Consider the following 13,588-nt stretch of genomic DNA (forward strand, 5'->3'; position numbering starts at 1 on the left):
TTCCAGCTAATGACAGCATAGAATAATGAATACACAGATTTTTTTTTTTTTATGGTTAAAGAAAAGAAGAAAAAAAGCATATAGTCTATTTTATCCCTAATACTAAATTCAGAATCTCTCATGTTTAAACCTATGACCCCTTAAAACAAGTTTGCACAGCTTTGGAAATGACAATGGTCATACAACTTCGGAGGAAAATAGTGCAAGTTGTAAAAGATTTTGTTTGAGGATTCCCTGATTCTACAAATTCTATAAGCCTTTGATGATGATAATAATAATAATAATAATAATAAACTCGAATGTGGAATCTAAAAACAGAAACAATTCCTATCATAGTAGGTGCCTTAGGTATAATAAAAAAATATTCAGACAAATACATAACAAAAGTACCAGGACTTACAAATATATATAACATACAGAAAATTGCACTACTGGGTACTGCACACATTCTACGCAAAACACTTTCAATACAGTAAACAAGAGTACCACAGCAAACCACAGCACATACCCAAGGCGCACAGAGCTGCGCTCGGTAGTGAAGTGACAGCACGTTATATAAATAAAACTACTGAACAATAATAATAATAATAATAATAATAATAATAATAATAAATATTTGGTAAACAGCAAAGAAGACCTGCTACAGTATGCTGCTAGTGCAGAAGGAGTTAACAAAAATGGACCTGCATGTGCTCATGAATTTCAAACAAGAACAGCCAACGAGAGAGAAGGAACCCTACTCCATATGGAATTACATGGTCAGTTCCACCGTGAAACCAACAAATTAAAAGACCAGGAAGCGTCATGGAGGTGGCTCAACAAGGGTGACCTAAAGAAGAATACTGAAAGCCTAATTATCGTGGCCCAGGACCAGGCATTGAATACCAACTCAGTGAAAAAGAATATATACTACACAAGTGCATCGGACCTCTGCAGAATGTGTGGGAAGAGGGTCGAAAGTGTGACTCACATTGTTAGTGCTTGTGAAAATCTTATGCAGAAAGAGTACAAGCCTAGACATGACAAAGTAGCCCAAAACTTCCACTGGCTATTATGCCATAAGTATGGATATGAGGTTACGGGTGCTTGGTACCAACATACACCGGTAAAGGTAATGGATGAAAAGAGGAAGGCAAAAATAATAATAATAATAATAATAAAATGCTCTGATGCAGTACCAGGCAGTGGCTCTCATGGCTTCTCAGCATAACTGATTGTAAGTGTTATCATGTACATTGTATTGTCGTGGTATAAAAGATGGGCTACAGCAAATATTCTGCTCAATACCACAGATTTGCTTGTCAGTTGTTTGACCTTAACCAGTTGAGCATGTCCCTTGGTGGCTGACCATTTGTGCATCTCTGATCATAAGCAGAAGTAGTGGAGGAGCATCATAGCCAAGTGTTGAGAGGAATTCTTTAGGGTTTGGAAGCATGGGTCTTTTGTTCAACATCCTTAAACAACCCATATTCAGAGACCTTTTGAGTGGGATGGGCTACTCGACCTGAAGAAAATTCTAACTGGGCCCCACCTACAAAGTCATGCTCTATTTCTCTATTATGAGATCACTATGTTGCGCACATATGGTTGTGATGCATATGCCTGGTGTACCCTTATCAGACGGGTAGTCATGATGGGTATACTGGGCTTTATATATTTTACCCCAGTGTCACTTTGATGGCAAGCACTGCTCTCTCACTCGATAATAATGATGATGATGATGATGATGAATTAGTGGTACAAGGCCACAAATTATGGAGAGGGAGTAAAGTTGTTTGGATCAATTCTCAATACAATGCCAACTGATACTTGATTCAGTTAAATTGTTGCTATAATATAGCAGCAATAGTTTCTATCTTCAACACAAAGTAGTAACAAAGAAGACAGTGGTGACAGCAATGGAAATGAAGGAAAGTTAATTGAATCAGTCTCTAGTAGATTATCGTTAATTTTTGATCACTTAATGGATGAAAAAAATAAGTAAATTCAGTGACATAAAAGTATCTGTGCTGGCTCTCTATAATACCATCTTCACAATGTCTTACACTAATAATATTACTAAGTTCTATTGACAATCAGAACTGCAGGTTAGTATCAGGACAGTCTAACTTGTACTTGTAATGGTTAATCTCTGTATTGGAAAAAAGAGGTCAACATAGCAAAGCAGTTCATTGAACAACTCACACACTGAAGTGCAATTCAGTTCAGATAACTTGCCTACCAGTCTTTATCAGGTTTTCTCCATTTTCTCTTCATGTTTATGTCCCAAAGCACGTGTGTATGTGTGTGCATGCATGCGTGTGTGTGTTCTGTGAAAACAGAGAGCAACAGCAATAGCAATGCATGGCTCGTAGAAAGAAGAGTACTCAATACAAGAGTGGTAAAGTGTACTTCTATTTCAAGTAAATAAATTTGATTATCAGATACTTCACTACAGATAGTAGTGTTCAGGTAATGTCTTTATATCTAAATACTGCTGCTAGAGAGAACAACATAGTAGCAAGTACAAAAAATCAAACTTTTATGTTCTATATATATATATATATATATATATATATATATATATATATATATCATCATCATCATCATCGTTTAACGTCCGCTTTCCATGCTAGCATGGGTTGGACGATTTGACTGAGGACTGGTGAAACCGGATGGCAACACCAGGCTCCAATCTAATCTGGCAGAGTTTCTACAGCTGGATGCCCTTCCTAACGCCAACCACTCAGAGAGTGTAGTGGGTGCTTTTACGTGTCACCCGCACGAAAACGGCCACGCTCGAAATGGTGTCTTTTATGTGCCACCCGCACAGGCCAGTCCAGGGGCACTGGCAACGATCTCACTCGAAAATCCTACGGGAGCCAGTCAGGCGGTACTGGCAACGGCCACGCTCAAAATGGTGCATCTCATGTGCCACCCGCACAAGAGCCAGTCCAGGGGCACTGGCAACATATATATTTGTATTGAATATTTTCAAGTTCATGCACTTACCATTATTCTTTAAATAGTTTCAGTCATTGGATGGCAGCCATGTTAGAGCAATGCCTTCAAAAGAATTTTAATAGACTACATATCGATTTCAGTATTCATTTCAGCTTGACACTAACTTTATCAGCCTCTGTTTACTGAATGCCACCACAAGATCCAGTCTTGTTGCAGTGGTTTGTATGCCTCAGTGACATGGAACTATGCTAGTGGAGCACAAACTCTTGGTAAGACCTTCCATGCTGGAAAGGACAAAGGGTACAGGCCAGACTAATATGGACCTCTTCCCCAAGATAAAAATGGGTTTGTGTAGAGCCAATAACCCTGCCCGGAAAAGGCTAAGTTACAGAAGCATTAATGACAGTTCAAAGCTAACAAGACCTAGAACAAAAGACAGCCCAGAGTTAAAAAACAGTGGAGAAAAGGCACTGATGGCTTCTGCTCCATAAGGAGCAAATGGTTTAAATAAATAACTTCTTAAGGTTATGTTTAGTGAAGGTGCGTGGCTTAGTGGTTAGGGTATTTGGCTCGGGATCATAAGGCCATGAGTTCGATTCCTGGCAGTGTCGTGTCCTTAAGCAAGGCACTTTATTTCATATAGCTTCAGTCCACTTAGCTGGCAAAAAGAGTAGAAGTTGCATTTCAAAGGGCCAGCCTTGTCACATTTTGTGTGTCAATAAATCTCCTACAGAAGTATGTTAAAGGTACAAATGTCTGTGGAGTATTCAGCGACTTGCACATTAATTTCATGAGCAAGATGTTCTGTTGATTGGATCAACTGGAACCCTCATCAATGTAACCAATGAGTTTTTCTTTTTTAAGTTATGACATTTGCCTCTGAATTAGATTAGAAAATCTAAAAGAGATAACCCTAAAAATGGAATTATAGCATTGTTAATACACAGTAAGACAGTATTGACTTATAAGCCTATAATATACTTAGTACTATATTGTGGTTACAAAATGAAAATGCTGTTGCCTTACCAGTAATCTATCAAATTGCTTGAACCTTCAACATAAAGAGAAGCATTGTTTTACACTTCTCACATAATTTCCAGCCACCCAAATTGATTAACAAGAAATTGGGTAAACCAAAAACTACAGTAGAAGACACTTGCCCAATGTGCTATGCTGAACCTAGTGAGGGCTATGTCAATATATACTTTTAAAATTTCAAGTCACAAAGCTCTCCTCAAGGAAGGTGAACCAGATTTCTAATGTAAGCAGTAAATGTCTATAAACCAAGCAGCACTGATGAGATAATATCCCAGTTTGTTACATGGTACGACAATAATAAAAAGAAGTTGTTTTGAATGTTTATTTTACTTTTGACAAGTATGTATTATCTGTTGATTTAAGTGTGTTTTATCTGTTGATTCACTGATTGCTTTCTAGCAATGTTAACCTCATTTTAGTTGGAGATGATGTATTATCGATATCTGCAAATTTTATTTGCGTAAGTATAATAATATAAACACTATTATAAATTGTTTTAGAGAGAGAGAGAGAGAGAGAGAGAGAGAGAGAGAGAGAGAGAGAGAGAGAGTTTGCAGTGTTTTAGTGATGCAGTTTTGGTAATGGTAGATTTCCACATTGCTTAGATTGGGGGTGGGAGAGGTTTATGTGTGGAGGGGCACACGTGTGTGCATATATGAAGAAAATTTGGTTTTGGCATTGTAAAGTACCAACTTGCAAGTCAAACACTCACCACTAAACCATTTCTCTCTCCCTCCTCCCTCCTCCCTCTCTCTCTCTCTCTCTCTTTCCCAGCTTTGCTACCAGGTAAGTGAGGCAGGTGTTTATGGAACATTGCACATAAATACATCGTTATAAAGTGTTCTTTTCTTCGATTGCTGGTTCTAGTCATCTAACTGCAGCTGTACTGATGTTTTCTTTAATAATTTTAACTCCAGCCTTATGTTTATATTGGTAAGCACTCACTCACTCACTCACTCACTCACTCACATGCATACAACAGACTTCTTCAGTTTGTCAACCTAATGTGGCTTGCAAGACATTAATCAACCTGAGGCTACAATAGAAGACATTTACCAAAGGTGTCACAAAGTGGGCTTCACACCAGAACTTAATAGCTTATCATCATCATCATCATTTAACATCCACTTTTCCATGTTTACATGGGCTAAACAAAATTTGTTGAGGCATATTTTCTAAGGTCAGCTGCTCTTCTTGTCAGCCTTGCCTATTTTCGCTTACAAACTTCACATGATGTCAAGACAAGGGTACACACAAAACATTACATACAGACGACAGAAACAGATATATAGAGGATGGGCTTCTTTCAGTTTCTGTCGACCAAATCACTCACAAGGCTTTAGTTGGCCCAGGGTTATAGTAGAAATCACTTGTCCAAGGTGCTACTCAGTAGGAGAACCAAAGATCAGATGGCCAGGAAGACAGCTTCTCAACCACACAGCCATGCCTGCACCAAATGGTCATAAAGGGAATTTCTTAACCACATGTCTACGTCAATTTTTTTTTTACATTGTAAATCACAATGGCCTCCTGCAGATCATCAGTAACAAAAAAAAATATCAAAGGAAGGAATAACCCACATAGAAGAACTGGTCTTTCAAAGATAACTGCTAAATGCAGTCCTGGATTTGGCAAAACTTTGATTAATCAGAGTCAAGAACGTAACCAAATGGAAAGGTATTAATGTATTTTCTGCATTTCATCAAGTTATGGCCAAACTGTAACTTTTACACATGCTTCTAAAATACTATAGATAACCCCAATTCAAGCTTAAAACGGTTGTGATTAATCCAACATACTTGGGTTGTTGCTTCAAAACCTTTGAGAGATTAACAGATTTCTAGTCAATAGTTTTGTTCATAAATCATATAAAATCCCGCTGCTATCAAGCAGTTGACATTTCCAGGGCAATTGCCAAAATGATCTTGATATTAAAAGAGTGGCAGCAATGTATACAGTAGTTGATTATTACATTGTTGAAATGCAGGTAATATAAACAAATTAGTTTATATGTCAATGAATATGAGCTTCAAGTTGACAGGAAGGTCACAGAACATTTTGAATGAGGTAATGAGCTGCATGTAGAGACAATGATTATGATGATGATGATGATGATGATGATGATGACACCAACAACAATGAGGAGGAGAAGGAGAAGGAAACTGATGACAACTTTTAAGAAACTAGAAATGACAGAAATTTAACAAAAATTCATTTGTTTCTGTCAAATTCATTTATTTACTATTACATTACATGATCCATGTTGTTCTTCAGCCCCAGGTCTGCCATGATCCATCAGTCTTATACTATGATCAAAGGTCTTCCAGCTACAGCCATCCTATCTTTTTCTTTTTTTTTTATAGAGGTTACGATGTAATGTGATGGTTATATGGTTGTCATTTCTAGCAAGTGGAGAAATCGTTATAGAAGATTGTCTTTCTTGGCTCTTGTTATAAATGTGTTTCTCTTGATAGTGTATTTTGACTAAACTATTGAAAGTTGTGCTCCAATATGGCAATAATCCAAAGACTGAAACCAATAAAGAAACGAAACGCTGTGTGTGTGTGTGTGTGTGTGTGTGTGTGTATTTGTTTAAGAGGTTGACTTAAGGAGGGGCCTCCAGCCATAGAAACCAAACAAAGCTGACATAGGGCATGATGCAGCCCTGTGGCTCACCAGATCCTGTCAAACTGTTCAACCCATGCCAGCAAGGAAAATGGACATTAAATGATAAAAAATTCACACACACAAACACACACACACATGACTGTTAAACTAAGTTGTCTTACAGTGATGTAGCTTGAGTCAATATATGCAATATGGTCACTGGAATATTTTTAAATATTTTAAACTTTAATTGAAAGCACCTCTCTTATGTACTAAGTAGGCTCATAAGGAGCATTATATTAAGTAGGCCCATAAAGAGCCCTGAATAATCTGGGAACACATGGCTTCTGAGAAACAATGTTTTCAATTTTAAAACTCAGTGCAATGTAAGACATCTATTCAGTTAATCATGCTGTACCCAATGCACTACAGCATCAAGATCAATAGATCAATCTACCCAGTTCTGGTATGTTGTTGATTAGCTATCAATCACAGAAAGATGAAATACAAAGTTGACCTAGATAAACAGACAGAATGCAAGACTTCAAGGCTGCTATTAGTACTAATACTTCAATATCTATTACACCGACTCAGATTAAGTTTATTTCAATAGTGAATCATCATAAACATAACCTGCAATATACTTATGCAAGATAGTATATCTAGTAGCTAGACTTACTATTTGCTGCAATCTTTCCTTAAAAACTCCCATTTCCATGCATTTTTAAAACAGCATCAAAGGTACAATAGCAGCTACTGAAATACAATTCTCTCTTATTTGAAAGTACTGTACTTGCTTCAGCCATTGTCATCTTCAATGGGTAGGAGACATTTTGGTACAGCCATTTTGGCCCTGCCTCTTTAGCGTCATGAATTCAACATGTTTTCTTCTCAGGATCCTTTAGTACCATGGAAATTCTACTCAAGTAAACAACTTGTAATGACAACTACTAAACTTTGTTTAACTTCCTGTTTCACTTTATGTATATGATGGCTACTGAAATATTGACGAAATGTGGAAAATAGGGATTTTTTTTTTTTTTTTTTTTTTTTGTCACTATGGATTTCTGTATATCTTTGACTAAGTAGAACTGACATTGAATTTAGATTTTGGCACAGTGAGCAGAAAAATTGCGGGAAGGGAGACAGACAGAAAGAGAAAGAAGCATTAAGATGTATTAAATGACTGATTGCTGGAAATATGCCTCTAACTCCCACCCACCCTCTCTCTCTCTGTATTTGTTTATATGAGTGTGTGTGCTTTTTCTTTATGCAAATTTGAAAGTCTATGTCAATTGGTTTCAATAAATAAACTAGATTTCTCTCTCTCTCCCTGCCTGCCTGACTATCTATCTATCTATCTGCTTGTGTGTATATATAGATTTCTGTGTACAAGTGTGTGTTTGCCTTCAATGCCAAAAAACTGCTATTACCAAAAAAAGGAAACAGGTTCAATATCAGACACCTAGTCATTTCATTCCAATCTTCAACACAAAAGATTTCTTCTTCTTCTTTTTTTTTTTTTTTCTTTAATCTATGAATTTTGGTGAAAGTGGAAAGGGAAACAACCAATACTATTTTGTTTCAGGGCTTCAGAGACTGATGGAGAAGAAGGCAAGAAATCATGACTCATTTGTTATTCTGAGGCTGAAGACGTGGTCCAAATGTTTGCAATAGAATAGACTCCACTAAAGATACTCAAGGACCAAATGATAGTGCTAAATTATATGACTGATAGAATTCAATACAATTGTTGTTCACTTAATTTCACTTACAAGTCTTGAATGCAACCTAAGGTTATGATATAAGACACCTTCCCATGATGCAACAGTCGAACCAAACTCAGAACTATGTGACTGTGAAGCCAAATTTCTTAACCAGACAGCCATGCATGTCTTCAATCTATCTAACAAAAGCCTTTCTCATTGACCTTTAGAATCATTTCTATTGTTGTCATGCATCTTTCTCTCTTTTCATTATTAATAACATGGTTTATTCACTAAAAATAAACCATTATTTCTGCTCATTTCTTTCTCTGTTTTATATCTTCACTGTAACTCTTTTGCATAACTGTCTTGCGACAATATTTGTAAAGAAATACAATGTCTGTGTGATTCAATGAATTCCGAGAGAGATTTAGTAAAATTAAAGTAGCTTATACATTATTAACTTAATATTTGGAACATAGCTTTACAGAAAGACCTTACATAAAACTATAATGGAAGGTTTTAATTCACATATGAACATTTTAAAATGAGAGGTTTTGTATTATTTAAACCAGAAGTGGATTCAGATTGACTGGCCTGATGGATGCGTTAGGTGGCTAGCATGTGAGGGAATGCAGCAAGATGTTTCAGAGGTAATGACACTGTAGTAGGGTTAAAAGAGGCAAGGAGAAGAAACAGATTGTCATTAAGCCAGGAGTTAACGAATCAGTCCCGACATCATCTTTCGGATGGGGTCTAGGATGCTTGTGTGCATATCACAGAAGCACAAGCCTACATATTCTTTTATTTGTTTCAGTCATTTGATTGCGGCCATGCTGGAGCACTGCCTTTAGTCAAACAAATCGACCCCAGGACTTATTCTCTGTAAGCCTACTAATTATTCTATCTGTCTCTTTTGCTGAACCGCAAAGTTATGAGGACGTAAACACACCAACATCGGTTGTCAGCTATGGTGGTCGGCCCGAGGCTATAGTAGAAGACACTTGCCCAAGGTGTCACACCGTGGAACTGAACCCAGAACCATGTGGTTGGTAAGCAAGCTACTTACCACACAGCCACGCCTGCACCTATATGTGAACAATATTTCAATGAAAGTCTTATTTGTGTTTTGCAAAGATCTTCCAGGCGCAGGAGTGGCTGTGTGGTAAGTAGCTTGCTTACCAACCACATGGTTCCGGGTTCAGTCCCACTGCGTGGCACCTTGGGCAAGTGTCTTCTACTATAGCCTCGGGCCGACCAAAGCTGTGTGAGCGGAATTGGTAGAAGGAAACTGAAAGAAGCCCGTCGCATATATATGTGTGTGTGTGTGTGTGTGTGTGTGTGTGTGTGTGTGTGTGTGTATATGTTTATGTGTCTGTATTTGTCCCCCACCCCAACATCGCTTGACAACCAATGCTGGTGTGTTTACGTCCCTGTAACTTAGCGGTTCGGCAAAAAGAGACAGCTAGAATAAGTACTAGGCTTACAAAGAATAAGTCCTGGGGTCGATTTGCTCGACTAAAGGCGGTGCTCCAGCATGGCTGCAGTCAAAATGACTGAAACAAGTAAAAGAGTTATCAGAACTCAATCTTTGGTCTTGAAAAGCATATGAAAGGAATCAGAAGTAACAGGAACAACAAACCAAAGTAAAAATTACTTCATCATCTTCATTAAAAAAGTAACTTACCTTTTACAATACTGAGTTGGTTTTCTCCACCAGACTGGAAATCATATAAAGCCACAAACAAGTTTGGATCATCTTCAGTCTGACTGGACAGTAAATTTTCTTTGGACATCCATTTAGTACCCAGCGCTTCAGTGGGTGCATCAGGTAGTGGACGATTTAATATTGCTTCTGCAAAAGAGAGAAATAAGATCTTTCAGTCATGTAGCAAAACATTGAAGAAAAGTTTGGTTATATTTTAGACATTTCACAACAAAGACTAACAATATCTGTAAGAGGAATATCTTTAGAGGGAACATAAACCAAAGAACAACAAAATGAGGAAGCTGCTTCATGGCTCTATAACTTGCACCCAAATCTCCTCCCAAATCACATCCTGGAGTCTTGAGAGGTAAAGAATACAGAAGATGATATTGGTCTAAGGCATGTTGAGAAAAGAAAAAAGGGAAAAGAAGACATGATCACATCTTGAATGCCCTTAATTATAGGCCTGATTATGTGGTATGACCTGATGCTAAACAACATCATGCCAATGATCTATGAACTTTTAGTTATTATCGCAAAAGTTTGGAATCGCATATAATAAAAAGGAATACATAAATTTCAATCAAATATATTCATGACAAATCCATTAGAATGGTGAACTCTAATCCATCACTTGAGTGCAAGATGTGGTCAACAACACTATTTAAATGCAATTAAGTAAGTGCTTGAGGATATTACAGTCAATTGAGTCAAGTGTTTAACAAAGTTATAACAAATTAACCGTTAAGATTCTCAACTTAAAATGTTATTAGGAATTATAAGCATCAACATGAAGCTGGAAAGAGTGACAGACCTACTGAAGGGACTTCAACTACATACCTGTCACCTGCCAGGTGACCACATAGAAAATTACTCAATGGGGTACATGTAACTCCTTCACAAATAGAGTCCTATGAAATGTCTTTCTGAAAGGAAGTTGTAATGTTCACACCTTTCCTAAAAGCATTAAGGGTTCTTTGTAAAAGAAAGCACTAAATGAGAGTGAAAAATCATATCACTGACCTGGTTTACAAAGAACATCACACCATGATCCCACCCCACCTATGAAATTGCTATTAATCATAAGTAATGAAGAAACTCCAAACATACTTCATGGTGGTGTTGGTGATAGCAGTGACTGAGGTAGTGGTTGTGATAGTTGCCATGGTAGTACAAGTGGAAACTTGACCACTTGACCTATCAAGGAGCAAGATAGATCAGCATGAGAAGTGGAGTCAAGCCATTCCTGTGCTTGTCTGATGGTCAGAACACTTCACTCCCCAGTAGAAATATGAAACATAACAAAAGTTGGTTCAAATCAAAGGAATAATTCAGAAATGATATTAAATCCTTTAAATTGTCTATAGAGTAGGACTATGAATGAAAAGAAAGGGTTATTGTTTTTTTTTGTCTTTTTTATGTATAGAAAGGGTATAGGATAATATAGCAGGGACAGTGGGGATGTTTCATATTTCAATATATAGTTGCAGTTTATTTACTTGTATTTATGTTGACATTCCCCAAGGAACTAAGTCAACTCCAACCAATAAATCTACAGTATCATAAACAACTACCACAGTCAGTGACCTTCAATCAGTCACATTTCTAATGGTAGACCCCTTACACATGGAAACCAGGCATCAATTTGGCCTCCAACTTGATTGTACTAATCCATATTTTTAGCTGTTCGCCTCACCATTTATAGAAGTGGTTCTCAACTGGGGTCTGTACGGCCCTTCTCTTTCTCAGTTTATCTATATCTTAATCATTTTTTTTTCTCAAATCTCCTCCACTAACCCATCCATTTCTTATGTTACAAATTTTTTATCTCTCAAGTGACTAACAACAATTATGAAACAATATCATTAACATGGTAACAAAACTACACTTACATATTTTCCTTTAAAAAAAGTCACTCAAAACAATTCACAAGTTTTAGTGGTAGATACTCCTTCATTGTCCTTGTTCTAAATTCCTAACATTTTAGATTAATCTCATTTAGGTGAATTCATTACATAGCATAAAAATCATAGATATATTATACACCTTATCTCTGTAAAAGTTGACACAAGATCCAACACACAACAATAACCACTGTATCAAGTACTCTACCTTCATTCTAATGAACCAGCAAGTAAAGCCACCTTGTGATCGCTTAACTTCCTAGAAGCAGTAGCAAAATATCTACTGAATCATACACAAGGATTTAAAAAATTGAAATCTATGTATTGCCAACCGACAACCTACGTTGGAAAAAATACAGCTTAGTCATGGTTGATCTAGGCTTACCAACAACAACAGTAACCTTCATCACAACCACAACTATTTCCACAACCAATATTATCACCACTACCACCACCGCTATGACAACAAAAGAACACTTCCATCTGCAACATTACAATTACTTCTGCCTCATACATTTCTTGAGGACAAGAGAGATACACAAGAATCTTCAGCAAAAAAAAAAGGAAAAAAAACAAGAATTATTCAAAGAAAGTTCAGGAGTGGCTGTGTGGTAAGTAGCTTGCTTACCAACCACATGGTTCTGGGTTCAGTCCCACTGCGTGGCACCTTAGGCAAGTATCTTCTACGATAGCCTCGGACTGACCAAAGCCTTGTGAGTGGATTTGGTAGATGGAAACTGAAAGAAGCCTGTCGTATATATGTTTATGTGTATGTGTGTGTGTGTGTGTGTTTCTGCATCTGTGTTTGTCCCCCCCAACATCGCTTGACAACCGATGCTGGTGTGTTTACGTCCCCGTAACTTAGCGGTTCGGCAAAAGAGACCGATAGAATAAGTACTAGGCATCCAAAGAATAAGTCCTGGGGTCGATTTGCTCAACTAAAAGGTGGTGCTCCAGCATGGCCACAGTCAACAGACTGAAACAAGTAAAAGAGTAAAAAGAGAGAGAGAGTAAATTCAAAATATCTACCACAGAAAAAAGAAAAACCCAAAAAAAAACATATCAATATCCCACACATCATCTATATTGACTAATTATTGATTGAATCACAAGAAATATTCCAAATGAAATGACTAAATAGCAAAAAAAAAAAAAAAGAAAAAAAAGGGGAAAAAAACCCCAGAAAAAAAGAAAATGCAACCACAAACTGGATCATATATATAAATGGTATATATGAAGCCAAGAGTGGGAAGAATAGGTGGTTTACCAACATTTCAGCAAACATGTCATTTACCAGATGATTACACTGATTAAGTTGATTTCAGTGTTGAGCTGTAGCAAGACAGCTTAAACATAGGTTTCTGGTAGCTGCTTAATTGAGTCTGCCATCTTCAATATAGAAACGCAACTCATTACATTGAAACAATTGGTTGATTCCTTTAAAGACAGCGATATAACTGAGCCATTATGTTTTAAACAATCATTTAAGAGTAAGTTAATACTATGTATATGCACAAAATAGGAAATACAAAACTATTTATATATATATATATATATATATAGGCGCAGGAGTGGCTGTGTGGTAAGTAGCTTGCTTACCAACCACATGGTTCCGGGTTCAGTCCCACTGCGTGGCACCTTGGGCAAGTGTCTTCTACTATAGCCTCGGGCCAACCAAAGCC

General features: G+C 37.1%; 1 protein-coding gene across 4 annotated transcripts in view; it reads right to left on the minus strand.

The window, feature by feature from the left end:
* Positions 1-13,588, minus strand: part of LOC106872032 (uncharacterized) — a 335,806-nt gene that overhangs the window by 136,028 nt on the left and 186,190 nt on the right. For all 4 annotated transcript variants that reach the window (XM_014918872.3, XM_052969985.2, XM_089356175.1 and 1 more), the window contains exon 2: positions 9,982-10,149. In XM_014918872.3, the coding sequence (XP_014774358.1) occupies positions 9,982-10,149 (168 nt within the window). The remainder of the gene's footprint in view (positions 1-9,981; positions 10,150-13,588) is intronic.

Source organism: Octopus bimaculoides, chromosome 8 (genome assembly GCF_046866305.1).
Source record: "Octopus bimaculoides isolate indiv1 chromosome 8, ASM4686630v1, whole genome shotgun sequence".
Classification (NCBI taxonomy): Eukaryota; Metazoa; Mollusca; class Cephalopoda; order Octopoda; family Octopodidae; genus Octopus; species Octopus bimaculoides.